Raw genomic sequence first — 19,127 nt, 5'->3', positions numbered from 1 at the left:
TATATATGTATATACATGTACGTATGGTATATGTAATATATCCTGCGAAAACATATCTAACATATTTAAATTTTTAAATACATATATATATATATATATATATATATATATATATATTCGTACGTAAAGGAATCTAACTTACCTAAAATGCCTAGGCGAAAATTTATGGTGACGAAAACGACATTTCCGTAAGCCGTTAGAATGGTGCCATCGTATGGATTACCACTGTTCCATTCATAACTTTCGCCATGTATAAACACCATTACAGGATACTTTTTTAAATTCCTTTGTCCTGCAAATGGAAACAAAAAAGATATCGATAGCTGTTAGTATAAATAATAAAAATATTTTTATTAAATATTCTTCATATATATTATATACACGTATATGCCATTATTATATACATATGTAGACATATGTAGATATGTGCTATTACGGTAGGTCACGTCGTTTTTTACGAGTTACTTTGATTTACGTCGGACGAAAAATGATCACCGTAGTTTGCTTGTGGTAGCGAGAGCACGTTGGTCCAGGTCAGTTTGAAAATTTATGTCCATATCGGTCGGCTCGCTAACTATTCAGAGTTTTCGATATTAGAGTAACTATAAATTCTTCCAATCCCGTCCGGAATACGACAAAGTTTTCTTTTTGGAATACGATCTGCAAATTAGAACGCCGAGGACTTTGGCTGTTTAATTTATCGTTGAATCCATTTCATTCGATCGCATTTTCTAGTTTGTCGGACGAAATCGGTAAAGCGTCTGTTCGAGCGAACTTTAAATCGATAGCTACGAACTTTAATCGCTTGACTCTTGGAGTCGTACAAATTTCTTTTATTTTCATCCGATCAAAGCCTACGTTAATCATATGGTTCTTCCCCATTTTATCCTCTTTTATTTTACCATACAAAATCCTTAATAATGACGATTTTTTTTTTTTTTGATATCCGTTCAAATTTTATAAAATTATTTGAATATAATGTACTCGTTAATTATACAATAATTAAATAATTTTCAAACGATATATCTGAAGATATAAATCATTAACTTTACATATACATGATATGAAAGATATGAAATATAAAAAAAAAAAAAAATTGCTAAAGATTAAAGAATATATTTAATTACAAAAATTTCACGTAATTTGATTTAAATGATTAAATTAATTGACAATTTTGCATTTAAATAGATTCAAGTTATACAATATATACGTATGAATCAAGCGTGATATTAATGAATTTTAATCATTCGAAATTAATTGAAGAATATAAGTACTTTCTTATTTTTCTCTTTTTCTCTTTCGAAACAAGAAGATAAAGGTTAGAAGTGAACAAATGTTTCGGAGCATTTTACCGTAGTGAGAACATTGCGACTGTCACTCGTGATATGTTGGAGCGAGGGCGCATGGAAATTGAATGTCGCATCGATGTTAACCGAGTCGACGAATGAGACACACGTCGGAATCCACTGAGAATGCTGTGCATCGAAGTATTTCGATATTATAAAATTACTTGCTCGTGGAAAGCGCGTTATTTCACAGTCACGAAATATCAAAAAATTTTAATATCTTTTCGAGAGAAGCAAAAGCGCGTACGTATATTATTTCTCTCTCTCTCTCTCTCTCTCTCTCTCACACACACACACACACGCACCCTTCCTCTAACTTTATATAACTTTACTTTTGTGTCAACAATTTGGAACATGCGAGCTTATTGTATTTCGTATAGAAATAATTTTATAATTTTCTTCATTTAAAAACTCCTTTTCAAATAATAAGACCTAAGTTTCATATATATATATTGTAATTTTCAATTTTCTCCTTTTTCTTTCTTTTTTTTTTTCTAATAAAAACTACTATCTATTATTCTTGACCATTAATTAAAATAATTTTACAATGAGAGAAACGAGTGTAAATAGTAATTAATTTTCTGATGAAGAAAAAAAAAAGAAAAGTGAATAAGATCTTTGAAACATTTATTAAATACAAACACCACGATTTCAATCTAATTCGTTTAATCAAAAATGGATTGTGTAATTGGGAAAGTAATAGAAATCGTTAGCTTTTGCCTTTTTATTTTTCTCGTGTACACACATTAACCGTGTTGATCGGAAAAGATACTCTTGATCTCACAAAGTGATCGCTTAATCACAGATTTGATTTCATCTTCGATAATCAACAAATATATTGAGAAATAGAGACAAATACAAAGATAGGGATGGAGATAGAAATAGAGAGACAGAGGAGGGTAGGGAGGGAGGGAGGGAGGAAGGAAAGTATCGATGGGGGAGAGAAGGGAAGAGAAATCTAAAAACTTATTTGCTCGCAAAGCTTATCCTGAAGGTTTAATTTACAGTTTCAATTATCACTACTGACGGCAGGAATCGAACGTACCGTCATATTCCTATTTGGGATTGAACCATGAAAAGGGAAAGTTCTCTCACGATTGGCGAGGAAATCTGCGCTTTTTCCCGTCACTTTAAAGTAAAATCACAGAAGGATAAGAGCATAAAGAATCAAATGTGAACGAATATCGATGACCTCCTGACTTTTCTCTTCTTTCTTTTTTCATCTTTTTTGTATTCTTCATTTTTTTAATCTTCTTCCTAATACCTTTTTTATCTTTCCGATAGAATTGATCTCCCTTTGAAATCGTACAGTAGTAGATTTAAAATTGAAATGGCGAATAAAAAAATCGTCGAGTTCCATTGATATCGTCTGATTGAAATGTTTTTCCTTTTTTTTTCAAATTTTAATAGGTAAGTTATAAAAGGAATGTAAATCCATCTATGCGTTTTGTCATTATAATTTTTTGTATGTAGAAAATATAGGATGATTTCACAATAGGATTGTAAATATCATTTCGAATTCATTCTTTGGATCTTAAATCATAAATTAAAGGGAATGCAATCATGTCGTTTTATTCAAATTATCCATCACTCGATGGACGAATTTGATCGATCGATCGATCGAAAGAAAGTAGGTACTCGAGAAGCATCTCTTTTAATATTATCTGCTAAATTGAGAACCTGTTACTCTGATGTCGCATCAATTTAGTTTGGTCGACGACAGAAAAGAAGAGAGAAAAGCAATAATCGGTTTGGAAAAGTATGAAGAGAGAAAGAGAGAGAAAGAAAGAGACAGAGAAAGAGACGGAGAGAGAAAGAGAGAGCGAGAGAGAGAGAGAGAGAGAGAAAGAGAGAGAGAAATAATAATAAGAAAAATATAAAAACGTATTATTCTATAAATAAATAATCTTATAGAAGATTTAGAATCTATAAAAGATCATATTGTTACAATATAATTAAAATAATTAATATAAAAGAAAAAGAACCTAATAAATTTATTTATAAGATATACGTTAATAATAGTTAGTAATAAAAAATTATTAACATATATTATCATAACAATGTATGATACAATATATAAAAAGAAAATTATAATAGAATAAATATACAACAAATGAAAGAGATCGATATAAGGTATTAGAATTACTAAAACAGCGATTTAAAATGTTTGAAAACCAAATTTTGAATAAGGAAAAGAGAAATACAGAAGAGGGAGAGAGAGAGAGAGAGAGAGAGAGGGAGAAGGAGAGAGAGAGAGAAGATATCTAGGGCAAGGAGGACAAAGACCTTTACGAACGACCAGCCGAGAAATTTGCATGAAAATTGAAAGGCAAATCGGTGCGTTCTGCATAAAATTGATGTATCGAGAATCATGGCCGTAGGTAGGTATTTTCATGTCGTGCTGGTCGCAGACTGTTTTCTGGAGTGGGAAACCGATAGTATAAATCACTCGACGACTACCTAATCTGTATCCTAATAAATGGAAGGAGGTATGGCTTCCTTTTTCCTTGATTGATTAGTTATTGTGATCAATTTTAAACAAAAAAGAAAATAATAATAATAATAATAATTAAAAATAATAATAATAATATATAAAACTAAATTAAATAGAATCAAATAAATGATCATACAAAATAATTAACATAAAATATATTTTTATATAGATGTTTCAAATATATTGTACGTCAAATATATTTAAAATTATTATTTCGAAGTCAAATACAATTAACTAATCGTGAAAATTTCTTTAATTATTAAATTTATTTAATTTCTTCATTAAAAAGAAAAGGAAAAATCTTTGCAAGGTTATTCTTTAAAAATTTGACACATTGTTGAATATGCCAAATGTCTTTAATACGAATTCTTTTTCTTAGAAGTTGAATCATCTCGTAAAGGGGGTTGAAAATTTGTTCAGGGTGCTGCCATCAGTGGAATATTGTTCGAAACTCTATACCGACGGCGTTTCCAATGTTATGACGTAGATGTCGTCAGGTATATCATTTTACCACCCTTTACATGCACTCCCAATATTCTTACCCCTAATGAGAGCTTAATGTATTTCGTACATATTGATTATAGATATTGTAATGTTACATTCATTGATCAGAAAGAAAATTTATTTACACTCTTATCATATGTATTACATATATATATATATATATATATATATATATATATATATATATATATATAATACATATTTATATATATAATAATATATATATATATATAATGATACATATTATTTATTACGATAAATAATAATTATTACATCAAATAACTAACAATTCTTATGGAGGAGAGTGCAAATGTAATAGAAGATTCTTATCTTTTCTAATCGAAACTTAAGAAGTTTCGATTTTCAATAATTTTATATAGACCATTTTTTCATTTCTTTCTTTCTTTCTTTTTTTTTTTTATTTGATACGTATATACACATTTTTCAAAGTTTATATTTGATTTTGGTCCATCAGTTTTTGCACGTGTAATTGCAATTTTCTGTAATTTGTATATTTTCAGATATTGCTCTCATCAAAATTTATTGGATCAGTAGCGTATCTAGCTCTATCGAATTTGATGAACCTGCAATGAACGTGCGTAATATTAACAAAAAACATCAAAAAGAAAAAAAAAAAAGGAGAAAAAAGAAACAAGCGACTGGAAGCATAGGTAGAAAACGACACATCGTTGTGAATTCTCTCAGCTTTATCAATCCAACGTGATACTTTTTCAATTTTCACTCGAGTTTTGTACTCGACCGAAACTGTTTTGTCTCTTTTTTTTTATATGTCTTTTTTCTTTTATTTATTTTTTTTCTTTTCTTTTTTTTTTTTTTTTTTTGATCACGATCGAACGTATGACGGCGTTGGCGATTTATTGGCCATTCCCAATGAATTTTCGCGTTCGCGTTCAAACGAATCGAAAAGTCGTAAATTTTCGTTTTAAGCTCTAATACGCACTAGTCGCATCCTTCTGAATGGACTTTAAACGTCGGATTAATTATCTTCATGACATTTTAAAATCATGTTGTATATATGTGTACATATATATATATATATATATATATATATATATATATATGCGTATGGAAGATTTCATATTAATCGAACTACGAGAAAAATCGACATGGTTAACTATTTCAAAAAATGTTAAATATTTCTATATATATATAAATTATTTGTTACCATTTTTTCTAATTATATAATAATGATTATTATGAGACAAATTTGTAACATCATATATAGTTGTATATAAGTGTATATTATTATAGGTATATATTGTTATAGGTATTACTATGAAGAATAATACATTTTCTTCGCAAAGAAAGGACGGATCGATAAATATCGATCGTCGTTCATAATATAAACAATAAATTATGGTTTCTATATTATCATAGAATTATTAATATTGCATTGTATATTCATAGAAATGATATTTCAATGAAATATATAATATTATCTGTAAATCTATAAATGATACTAAAATTATTAAAATTACTATAATTACTAAAGTCACAATATTATTTGTAATTAAAAATATTATGTAATAAAAAATAGAAATACAAGAAAATGAATTCTTATTGTATTCTCTATACGAATTCTTTATACGATAGAAAACATGATTTACAAGAGAAGTACTTGTTGGGAGCTTTCATGTTTCATCTTTGTTAAAGATTTCATAAAACAGAGTCCAAATGGGGAAACATCATTGTTACAGTATAAAGTTCAAAGAGATTGGAAACCATACAAATGCGGTAGGGTATTATTGTAAAACAAATAGAAGCATTGTTATAATATATAAACATTCATAAATTAAAAGTTTCGTTTTCATTAAAATGTTCCTTTCAACAATGAAACTTTGCGAATAGTGTCTTTATTTTTCTATAATCATGTCTTTAATTGTACACAAGAGTTATATCTTGTACATTTTTTTCATTTTTTTTTTTTTTCATAATTTCTATAATAACAGAGATTGACAGTATTCTTTCTTTTTTTAATTCTGTCACTCGTTAAAATTCTTTTTGAAGTATCGTACTGAAGCGTGAAATATTTTAAAATACTCGCTTATCAAATGAAAAATGTGAGTAACGTGAATTAAATTCAATATTTAAAATGACTTTTAGGAATAACAATTGCCGTTAACATTCGAATAATATTGTATTAGAAGAAAATATAATTTCTCATATAAAAATAAACAATCGTACAATAAAATAAATGAGTAATTGTTGATTTGAAAAATAATTCTAAATATTAATATCTCACTTTCAAGGTAAAGTAATTATCTATTATAAAAAATAAATCATAGTTTTTCTTTTACTTACAGAAATAAATTATTTGCTATAAGAATTATTTATAGATAAAAATTTGATTATCAAATAACGATAAGTAAAGAAATTTCGATATTTTAAAAAACGTTGGACGTTAAAATATTTTTAGCTAAACAAAAATCCTATATGCAGACGATATAGGTAATTCCATAAAAAGTGATTCGAATTCTTTCGTTCCCGAGATCGGTATGTGATATCGATTAGACTTCTTGGTAAATATCGCGGCCGTGATTCGTTTCCTCGTACCGTTCGGCAGCCATTTTTCCAGGAGATCGTGACCCGACGAGACGCGAAGGTTCGAGCGAGCAAAGTGCGAAATCGTGTCGTCCGCTTTTTACGAGCCAGCCGTGTCGGGGAAATCGAGAACGTGGTGGTGGCGACGTCAGAGATGGCGACGGCGGCACCAGTCGGTTTTCGAGGAAAATGGCGGAACGACGAAACGCCACAGTCACCATTCGCATTTCGCATTCCTGCTTCGAGCGATTTGCACCGTTTCTGCCTCACAAGCTCACGGACAAGCTCGCGTACCAACCCTTACTCGTGCACTAACCCCCACAACTCTTTCTCTCTTTTCAACGTTCTCAAGAATTCCGTTTCTTCGCGTTTCAAACGAAATATACTCTCCCTTCCGTTTCTAGAATGACGATATTGAGAAAGATATAAAGGGAAATTCAAAACGTTTTACTAAAATACTTCTTCGCTATTATTTTAGTAACAGATAGAACTCTATAGAAATGAATTATTTTGTTTGCATTTTTACTTATTGCGAAAGTAAATTAACACGAGTTACGTAAGATTATAAACAAATTTTAATTGTATTCTCTGTAGTCGGTTCGTACTTATAGAAGATTAGTCGTCTCACGTACTAGTGAAATGTATGCCAGACGTAAAATCATTTCAGTATGTTAAACTGGATAAATATGAAATTTCTATTGAAAATTATGTTTCTTTTCAAAGTTTCAACGAGCCTTTTTGTCTGAGATATAATGCTTAATTATAATATATTCTTCAAAGGTCAAGAGATAACACAGATTTTTTCTTTCTTTATCTTTTTTAATCCGTCTCTCAGTATTTTTTAATTGATAAACATAATTTTTTACAACATTTTTAAAACGTTCAACGAAAAATTTCACAAAGTGATATGGGAATAATTGAATATGAAAAAGAGGGAAAATTTCTTCTTAGCAGCGTGAAAAAATAATTTCATATTCTCTTTTGTGATACAGCAAAGACTTGTATCCTCATATAAAAAAGTGCTAGGTAAATTTTTTTTAATTAAAATTGTAATATCATATCATATTACCCTGTATTTTCATTTTCTCTTAGTGAACAAAAAAAAAGGTTCTGACAAATCTTATTCTTTTCTTATTATCGAACAATCCTTTATCTCCATCTCTCTTCTTTATTTTCTTTTTTTTTCGTCGAAAACGGGTCCAAAAAGAGAAATACAGACTAAGAAAGCTATGGATGTTGCCTTAAAAAGTAAAATAGATTCGAACGAATCGAAGCGATCACCATATAGTCTTCTTTACTATTCCTTTGTAGCAACGGTTCTTCACTTATAGTTATGTTTCCTAGGGATTTTATATTTTATTTTCCTAGTATTCTCTTCGTCAATATATTTAATTAAAAGTAAAAAATTTTCATCTTCAAATAAAAAGATTATGTTTCTATTTATTAATTAGTACTACATTAAATCAATTGATATTTATTTTTTCATCAATCGGAATTTATATAATACAAATTTTATTATATTTTGGTAATAGGATAAAATAATTTTTAATATAATTTCAAAATATTTTATATCGATTACTGGAAAAAAAAAATTACAATATCGTGCATTATAGTGCAATGAAAAAAATTTTGTATGTCCATTTAAAATATTCATATTATTATTATTATTATTATTACTCCTAATCATTGTATCTTTTCATAAAGATATGCGAATGTATTTATATATGTAATAAATTATCAATTATCGTCATTCTTATCATCATTAAATTTTTCCTTTCTTTTTATCTATCTCTGTATCTCTATCCTTCTCTTTCTTTCCTTTTTATTTTTTTTTACCTTTATCTTCATTCCGTTCATCTTTTTATTTTTTTTTCTTCTTCTTTCACTTTCCTCCGTCTCGAATCTTTTGATCTTCAATACAAATCATTATTGTACAAGCATTGTTACATTCCCTATATAAAGGCAGCTTCGCAGTTGATCAGTCGTACGTCTTTATGCTCTCGTCTCCTCTTCTTGAGATACACGCGTTTCGCGTATAATATCAGTGTCTCGGGTATTCGGAATTGAAATGAAGCTATCCTGATTAAAATACTTCTAGAAGGAGAACGATCAGATGACAATTATCAATAAATATTGATCTCTAATCGATCGACAAGGTTTCAGTTTTTTTTTCTTTCTTTTTTTATTTTCTTTTTTATTTTCTTGTACTTATGAGAGATACAAAGAGATATAGAAAATAAAATTGACAAAACATTATCAATGAATAATTAACATTATATTTGTGTAATGTGAAGAAAAAACAAAAATTAATTTGCAGAACCGCGCGTAAGAGAACAATTAATTTTTTGCTTGTACTTACATTTAATTCGATTTATTTACTTTATATCCAATGAGTCAAATATTATGTTTATATCTTTTGATTAGATTTTCTTTCTTATTTCTCTTATCTCTTTTTTATTTTCACGTTATAAGAAATCAACATTTTGTCTGTTCTCTCTCTCTCTCTTTTTCTTTCTCTCTCTTTCTCTCTCTCTCTCTTTCTCCTTCTCTATCACAGAAATAGCTTCCGATCTCGAAGAGAATCCGATCGAAACGATATTGCAAGAGGTGAAAACCGGACAAAGAGAGGAAGAAAGAAAAGGCCTTTTCCCTTTAGCATAACTCCTTCTACTTCCGGGCTCTTGTAGCGAGAACGCGGAAGACCGTGAGAGATTCGAATACTCGATAGGAATGGCCGTCGATGTTGATACACGCTCCGGCAAAGCCTTCCATTATCGTCGACGACGCCATTGAATCCCAGCTACATGTATTCCAATGTATACGCAGCTCGTCTCGAGAAGATAAGACGACGTCGATGGAAGGATGACCTCGAGGCACTCCGTAAACTGCTCGACCGTTTATCAGCCTTTAATCAACGAGACTATCGACGTACGAATGAACTACAAATCTAAGAAATAGTCTCTATTATTAAAAAATCAAACAATGTTTATATCTGACAATATTATATTGGTAACATAAATATCGATAATTACAGATATTCATTAGAAACATAGTTTGAATTCGTTCAAAGGAAATATTTAGTTTTTCTTATATTAAAAAATAATAAAAAATTATATAATACAAAAAGAAATTTCTTTTTGTATTATATAAATTATCTATATTAAGTATATTAAATGAATTCGATGATTTTTAAATATAACGATTCTTTTTGATTATTTGATAACAATGACGAAAGTAAATGGATGCATAAGACGATCAGTATAATAAATTTATTTCTTTTTATAATAATTCTTTCTTTGTCGACAGAAGGATATGGAAGAAATTTGCATTGTAATTGTTTATTTATCGCGGTAAAGAATGCAAATGGCATTTTTGTTCTCTATCTCTCTTTCTCTCTCTCTTTCTCCCTCTCTCTCTCTCTCTCTCTTTCATCCTCCATCTTTCTATGGAGCCATGTCATCTCGCTTCATATTCAAAAATACGGTACCGGATCTTCGATATTTCCCTTTTCACATTCTCTCGTTGGTAATGTATAAGGCAAGACCCCATTCTAGCTGCAGACGCACTCCTTTTCTTCTCGTGATTTATATCCTGCACTTCTTTCTCTCTACACACGAGCCTAAAAGCGATCGACCAGTGAATTATAAAAGGAGTGGAATCCATGACTGTACTATACGAAATTCGTTGAATGGCCTTGAAATAAAGATTCACATTCTTATGCATTTTTCTTTTTTCATTTATTTTATTTAAATAAGAAATATTTCAAGCACGTAATGTAATATATCACCTTATAAAACGTAAATATAAATAAGTGAGAAAAATATTATATATAAAAAATAAATAAATAAAATATCGATGTCAGGAATAAAGAAAAGAAAAATGAAATGAAGAGAGAGAAAGAGAGTAGCAACAGAAGCAACAGCAATTTCGACCGACAAACTAGAGTCATCGAGTTCACTTTACTTCCCTTTTTGAGTTTATAAATGATCTTCGAAGTAACTCTTGAAACTGGCTTCACCGCGCTCGAGATACTCCTAGCCTCGGTGTTCCATAGCTCCTTCTCCTTGCCTCCCTCTCGAGGATGAAAGTCTTTTATAAAAGAAAATTGCTACTAGCTCGACGAACGAGCGTAACTCTACGTCGAACCTTTCCTTTTAGACGATAGAAAATGATAGAACAATGTCACGGTAATACACGTATAGAAAGATGGTTGAAGGTTGGTTTAAGTATGGTGGAACCAAAGATGCGTCAAAGGAAAAAATAATCATTTGAAACAGTTAAAATATCTCCTTTTCTTGTTTTATATTCAGAATAGTAACTTTAAGCATTGTCGGTATTTCAATGAAAAACATAATAATTCTTAGATAAGCATGCTTTTATGCATGCATGTATTTTTCTATCTGCATACGTATGTTCAATAAGGAAGAATAATAACAGCTAATAGGAATAACGTTTTTACGTATTCAAAATATTTCTTTTTCATGTATCTTAAAATATTATTGTGTATTAATATAATTTTCACATCAAAAATATCGTTTTCAATTCAAGTAGTGCGTTAGATATTTTTATTACTTTCATATCATTTGAAAACAATAATAATGGATTGAGAACTTTTGCTATTTCAATTGTTCAATTGTTTCAATTGTTTTAAGTTAATCAACTAATTAACAATAATATCATATAACTATGCTTGTTTATAATTTTGTTCTTGTAAGTTCGCATATTAAAATCAAATTATTGGAACATGTATAGGATGAATCGATGAATCAGATAAATTAGATTAATTAGAATATGAATGAAAAAAATTAAAAAAAAAGAAAAAAATAGAAAGAAAAAATGTACTTATATCATAGTAGGTTTCGTAAGTATATTCTTTATTTAAATTTAATTGTTAGACAATAGAAGAAAAGATAAATTATAAATTATATACATAAGTTTGATATTTCATATTTAATTTTTCATACGATTCTCGACTAATGTTTAGAAAATGTCAACTTTTAAATACGTCCAAGACTTTATATAAGATTTATATAAACGTATAAAAATAATATTTTATACTTTTATAAGTTTTTATACGTTTATATAGTTATATGTTATATAAACGTGATTCTGACGAATAAAAATAATAAAAGTGATTGTGTGTAAATGGAGGAACATAAAGAAATACTTGGAAATAATTTCGGCAATTCTTAGAAGAATTTTGGTTGGTTGTTTTTCATGCTATAAGAAAAGACAAGTAGAGAGCGTCGTGTTAGCTCGATTCTCGAAGGAATCTCGAGTAGTTGGAGTCGTCGGTAAATATATGGTTGGACGCACTCTCCAACGACGGTAGTAGCTACTTAACCAACATGCCAGCACGAATAGTCTCTATAAGCCGCTTTCTGACGTCTTTATTTTACGAAGGTACTCTTAACCCATAGTAATTTTTAGTAGAAAGAAGCTTGAATCGAATAGATTTTCTTGTGCTTCAGCTTTATTTTAATAAGAAACTAATAATATATTTACGACAATATGTACAGTATTTCAATTTACATTTTTCAGTATCACAATTTAAATTTTTCTTTATTAAATACTTCGTATTTATAGGAAACATAAATAAAATTAATAGACCATCTCCTGTATATTACTAGTCAAATAATCATTAAATGTGTACTTATGTAATAAAAAAAATTCAATAGTTTTAACATTTTTTTTTTTTTTTTGGAAATTCAAAGAAATGAAATAAATCATTAACGAAATTTGAAATCCTTCTATCACAGATCTAAATAATCGTTAGGAATAATTTATTAAACGAGCGAATAACGTACTCGACGAGGTCATTCGTCACGCGCGATCGATCAGACTATTGTCCTTTGTGAATAAATCGTCGCGTAATTCCATGTATGAAAATTCATTGGGAACGATATCGCGTGATAGTTATCAATGAATGACGATTATTATTAATTACGAACAAATTCTCGTCCATCGATCTCTCCCAATATTTGTTCAATCGACTAAAATTTTCTTCTTTCGGTTACTAATTGGAAATGTTTATATTAAAAAAATAAAAAATGTTCTTGTTTAATCTTTTTAAAGATTTCAGCAAGAATTTTTCTTTCTCTATTCTTCTTAAAAGAAAAAAAAAAAATTTATGAAAAAAGAAAAAGATCTAATTAAAAATAAGAGAAATCTTTGGACTTAACATTTCATTTAAATTTCGCAATATTTTTTCTAAATATTTCTCCTCACAATTTCCCTTTCTACATGAAAAGACAAAAAATAAAAATAACCAGAAATAAAAAAATCTAATTGATAGTAATATAAACAAAAGTTTGTTCCCGAAAGGGAAAAAAATTTCTCGCGTTAAAAAAAAGAAAAGAAAAAAAAAAATATATGGCACAGAAGCAAAATTTTTTATAAATGTTTATAACGATGTAGTTGTACCTTTTACACGTTATATGTTTGGTTTTCGTGGAAACTGCCGATCTGATCGTGAACACGGAAAAATGGCGGGAAGGGTAAAAAAAAGTGTAAAGGTGGGTGAGTGAAGGGGGACGGGGAGAGGGGAGAGGTTGCCACGTTGGACGTTATTAAATATAATTACGTTCTTATCGTACCCGTTTAAATGCATGAGACGGACTCGCCGGCTAAACCGCACGGACGACCGTGAGAAGCGCCGTTTTCTACGTTCTACTCGCTCCGTGTCCGAGCGTATTTACGCGAGCCGCGATAAGCGTACTCTGTCCCTTTTTTAAAGGAACGGCTTAAAAGCTTGCGCGCGAGAAAAAGGCTCTTCGGAGAGGAAACGAACTCGTGCGTGCGCCTTTATGACTTTCCCTCTCTTTTCCTCTAATAGCTGGCTCTAACTCTCTTTCTTTCTTTCTTTCTTTCTCTTTCCTTCTTTTTCTCTTTCTCCTCTTTCATTCTTTCGTAATTTCTTAGTTCATTTTCTTTCCTTTTCCTTTTTCCTTAAAGAGGCAGTCTAGTTCCTAAAGGCAAAAGTAAAACGGATACATTTGTTAAATTATATTAATTGGCTTTTACCAATTGCAAACGATAAAATTTACTTTTTGTATCTGAATTATTATAATTATAATTAAAATATATATTTTCAATAATAATAATTATTGATGGAATCGATGAATTATCTAAAAATCAAATATACTGCAATGTGGGATTATAAATGTGTATACGTGTATGTTGGATTATCCACAAGAATGTTGACTTTAAAAATTCATTGATAATGACTACGTATATATGTACTTAGATCATTTATGTGATATTAACGAAATTAATTATATATATATATATATATATATATATATATATATATATATATGAAATGATAATGTTAAATTTCATAAATGAAAAGAGGGAATTTTTTTCCCCTTTAAAACAAGCTTTTTTTCACATTTCTACGACTTTTTGTTCAAGAGATATCGCCGTCGAAATATTTCCATTCATCATTCCTATAACCTGTCTATACATTGTGCATAGTAGTAGTATAGTAGAAAAAAGTGTTTACGTCTGCCAGCTGACATTTACGTCTGTCAGCTGACAAGTCTCGCGTAAATTCCAAGAATTTATGTAAGCCAGTGTGTCAATAACTTCATTAAAGAAATTATATAGGTCAATTTTTCTCAATGAAAATATCATTATATTTTATTTATTTGCGAATATCTTTGGTACTAAAGGTCGTAGAAAGTTCATTCGAAGGCCATTTTAAAGGGTAGATTTTTCTCTGCCTTTTTACATAACAATAACAATTGTTTAACAAATTGTAATAAACAATTTTTTATAAATAATTTCAATAAACAACTTTATCAATCAATGTCATATAACACATATATATATATATATATATATATATATATATATATAAATACACGTGGATCTATCTGTAAATAATTTGTTAAAAACAATTTTTAATAAACAAATTGTTATAAACAATTTGTTATAAATAATTTCAATGATCAATTTTTTATTAAGCTATGATTATGAATTACATTTATATGCACATACATTTATTCATAAATTTTATAATTTGTTATAAACAATTTGTTATAAACAATTCGTTATAAATTTTTCAATAATCAATTTTTTATTAATCTGCATTATATATTATGTTTATATGCGAATGTATGTATGCATAAATTTAATAATTTGTTATAAAAAATTTGTTATAAACAATTTTTTAGAAACAATTCGTTATAAATAGTTGCAATAATAAATTTTCATCAATCATTATTATATAATACATATAGATACACATGCATCCATTCATGAATTGAATAATTTGTTATAAACAATTTGTTATAAACAATTTGTTATAAACAATTCGTTATAAATAATTTCAATAATTAATTTTTTATCAATCTGCATTATATATTATGTTTATATGCGAATGTATGTATGCATAAATTTAATAATTTGTTATAAAAATTTGTTATAAACAATTTTTTAGAAACAATTCGTTATAAATAGTTGCAATAATAAATTTTCATCAATCATTATTATATAATACATATAGATACACATGCATCCACTCATGAATTGAATAATTAATTATAAACAATTTGTTAATAAATTATTACTTAATAAATTTATAATAATTATTATTAAATAAATTTGTTAATAAATAATTACAATAATCAACATTTTATATTAATCAATATTACATAATATATATATATACATCTATCCATATACGTTTAACAATTGGTTATAAACAATTTTTATAAACAATTTTTATAAACAATTTTTTAATACATTATTTTTAGATCATAAATTATTTTTAATCTTTCGTAAAAGCATCTTAATCGAATCAATCATAGAATTATAGATCAAATTAATAGGTTATCGATGGCTGTTAACAAACAATTAATAAAAGAAAATGATTCAACGTGAATATTTTTCCTCTTAAGTTCGTTCTCATTGCGTGCTCGGTGCTTGGCTCATCGAGTTCAGGTGATTAAGTGGTCGTTAAGGTAATAGTAAGACGTCGATGACAACGTGTACCGTTCGCTACGAAGCGTGGAGACGCGACGGCGCCAGCAAGAGCTCTCGTGGCTAACGACCCTTAGGATCTCTACCGACAAAAGTTTTTCCAATAGCATCGTTTCATCTATAGAGGGATATACCGTTAGAAAAGTAGTGAGACGTATCGTTCTTCTTCCGTAGTATAATCGATAGTCTTGAATGATTACCTTACACATCGCCGATTTGAAAAATCTATTTATAGATAGTTATAATACATAAACGATTTAATAATTCAATATACGAATTATCGACTGTATTTAGTTTTCTTTTACTCGGAAAATTTACGAATCATTTGTCAAACAAATTTTATAACAATTTTATATGTTTTAATAATTTTAAAATTCTCAATATTATTATTACATTATATCATTAACGTTGCAAATATTTCGATTGTCAATATTTATTTAGCATTAATAATATTGATTAAGAAAAGAATAAAAGAGAGAGAGAGAGAGAGAGAGAGAGAGAGAGAGAAGAAGTAAAAATAAAAAGCAACGAGCCCAATGCAGAAAATCAAATTTTCGATTCGACCAGTTTTGTATGGAGGTAGCTTATCGTACGATTCGACGTTACAAGAACAATAAACGAAAATTCGAGGGGCTGTGCGTTCGAGAAACAACGAGCATAAAATTCAAATTCGCGAACGATCGCGAGGGTGATCGGGAAAACCGAAAACCGATTATATTTTCGTGGTGATCCCATCCAAAACGTAGATACATACGTACATACGTACATATATACATGAAATACCGATTCGCAGGATAAATGGTCTCGCGATCGTGGCAAAGGGCTAACGCGTAGTTTACATATATCATGCAAAGTATGGCCAAAAGCGTACCGTAGGCCGTTTTGTTTTGGATGACCATTTATCCTGTGGCTCGATAGGTAACAATAAAAATCTCGAAAGAAGGATCACGATTGTTCCAACGATTTCGACGATTGTTAGTGAAATAAAGCGACTCGTAGTCCCAAAATGTCGGATATACATGTGTATGTATGCACGTTCTTGTTTCATACTAGCACGAGTCATTGTTCAAAAGATTTTCGTGAAATAATTCATACGAACAATTATCTCTTTCGACGATAATTATTTATGACTTAACAGGAAGATTTATTTGGCTTACAGGAAAAAATTTAAATATAATGAATTTGTTTCTACATTAAAATTCGTTATATAACAAATTTAAAACGTTCTTTAGAAAAAAAAAAGAGAAAAAAAGAAAAAAAAAGAAAGAAAGAAATTACGAATTAAATTATTTATGAAGTAAAAAGTAGTTAATTAAAAAATGAAAGTAGTTAATTAAATGAAAGTTTGTGGATGACTAAAAAATTTCTTTTCTTCTTTAATATTAATTTTGAGATTAATTTAATAAATTTGAACGTGTCACGATCGATAAATGACGATTACTGTGAATTATTATTATATATCGTAGAGTAAACTACACTTTTTTTTTATAAATATAAATCCAATTTAATATTATCCATTGACTCTTCTTAATTCATCACTGGTTCCGACAGTATTCGAATTCTTACCACATTTTATTCGACGTAATGAGAAGCTTTAACTTCTTTCCAGGTACGATTAATCAATCGGTTGATTTTCATTTTTGCGAAGACAAAACGAGGATGAGCAATCGAGCGAATAGAGGAGGTTACGAAGGTCGGTAACGCGAAACGATAATCGATTCAACGCGTCGCTTCGTATTCGTAACGCTTCAGCAATTATTATTAATGCGGTGAACCGCAACGATTCGTCGCATTCTCCTCCTCTCCTCTCTCTCTTTACTTTTCGGACGTTGACCTCGCTGAGAACAACGAAATGTAAATGAGTAATCAAGAAAATTTCACAAGAAGGAAAGAAAATAACCAGAATTACCATCGAGGATATCGATCAGATCTTTGTCGTTGTTCGCAAACACGCGCACGAAATTACACCCTGATAAATGTCTATATATACGATCATATATGGTACATATGTATATGTATTTCGTATCTTCCGCAATAAATTAAAATATCTATTATTATCTTTTCAAATCTTACGTAAAAATAAAATTCATTAGATGTATCTATGTTATGACTTATTAAGTACATACATTAATTATATCCGTATGTTATATCATAATTAAAAAATTGTATTGATTATAAAATACATATAGGATTAATTTAACATAAATTAAAGTATGTACCATGAAATATTCCATTTATATTTGATAATTAATATTTATCGAAATGAATTCGTTAATTGACGAAGATTTAATTAATTTTCGATATTGCCATATTTTTTCTCGTCATATCAATTATGGCATCAATTATAGCAAGAGAGCATTATTAGCTTTCTATTGTAAATACTTGTATATATATAAGAAAAATAAAAAATGGAGCTGTCGATGATCTACGATGGTGGCATCGTAGACAAACTATCGTCGTACCACGATGCAAAGCCGATCGTCTGTGACCGGCTTAATGGCTCGGAACAGAACCGACTCACGGACAGCTGGATCGTCACTATACGACGATGAATGTCTTGATACTATTATAAGTTTCTACTTTTTAAGCATTCGTCGTCAGTTCACTTATAAACAGTAAAAAGAATGACGAACAATAATAGTACTATTTACATTTTTTTCCATTATATAATATAATTATAATTAATTAAAAAAGAAGCTTTGATCACTTAAAAAGACATTTTTTACTCGAATCATTATTGTTATTTCGAAATGATTTCACATAAATAAATGTATGACGACGATAGAAACATTACCCATTTTCCGTGCAAGTTAATGTACGTGAGTTAAATGGAATTCATTAAATTTTGGAGATAATAGGTCGTTCTAACGATCGATATTAAGCGAATATTAATAACGCGCACGAACGAATTAACACGATTATCGAATTTACAATCCCATCGGAAATGTCAAAAAAAAAAAAAAATAATAATAATAATTTTCTTTAGAGTATGAAAACGTCCTTATGTGACTGTTAATTCTATTTTTTTTTTTTTTTTTTCTTAATAGTAGCTATCAAATGAAATCCTTGACTTTCGTCCATTCATCGCGTTTCACGTTTACTGTGAACTAGTTTTGATGAAACGTTTATTATATACTCGCACATACGCGTAGCAAGGTTTTCATCCTTTTCGCAAATAAATTACAGCTTCTCGTGTTCTAGGAAAATTAAGTTACAAGATGGTACGCAACATGGAC

General features: G+C 28.9%; 1 protein-coding gene across 3 annotated transcripts in view; it reads right to left on the bottom strand.

Annotated features, from left to right (window-relative positions):
* LOC124426029 overlaps positions 1-19,127 on the bottom strand; it is a 72,424-nt gene that overhangs the window by 20,533 nt on the left and 32,764 nt on the right. For all 3 annotated transcript variants that reach the window (XM_046967232.1, XM_046967233.1, XM_046967234.1), the window contains one exon: positions 143-292. In XM_046967232.1, the coding sequence (XP_046823188.1) occupies positions 143-292 (150 nt within the window). The remainder of the gene's footprint in view (positions 1-142; positions 293-19,127) is intronic.

This window comes from Vespa crabro, chromosome 8 (assembly GCF_910589235.1).
Source record: "Vespa crabro chromosome 8, iyVesCrab1.2, whole genome shotgun sequence".
Taxonomy (NCBI): domain Eukaryota; kingdom Metazoa; phylum Arthropoda; class Insecta; order Hymenoptera; family Vespidae; genus Vespa; species Vespa crabro.
This window is presented reverse-complemented; position numbering and strand designations above follow the sequence as displayed.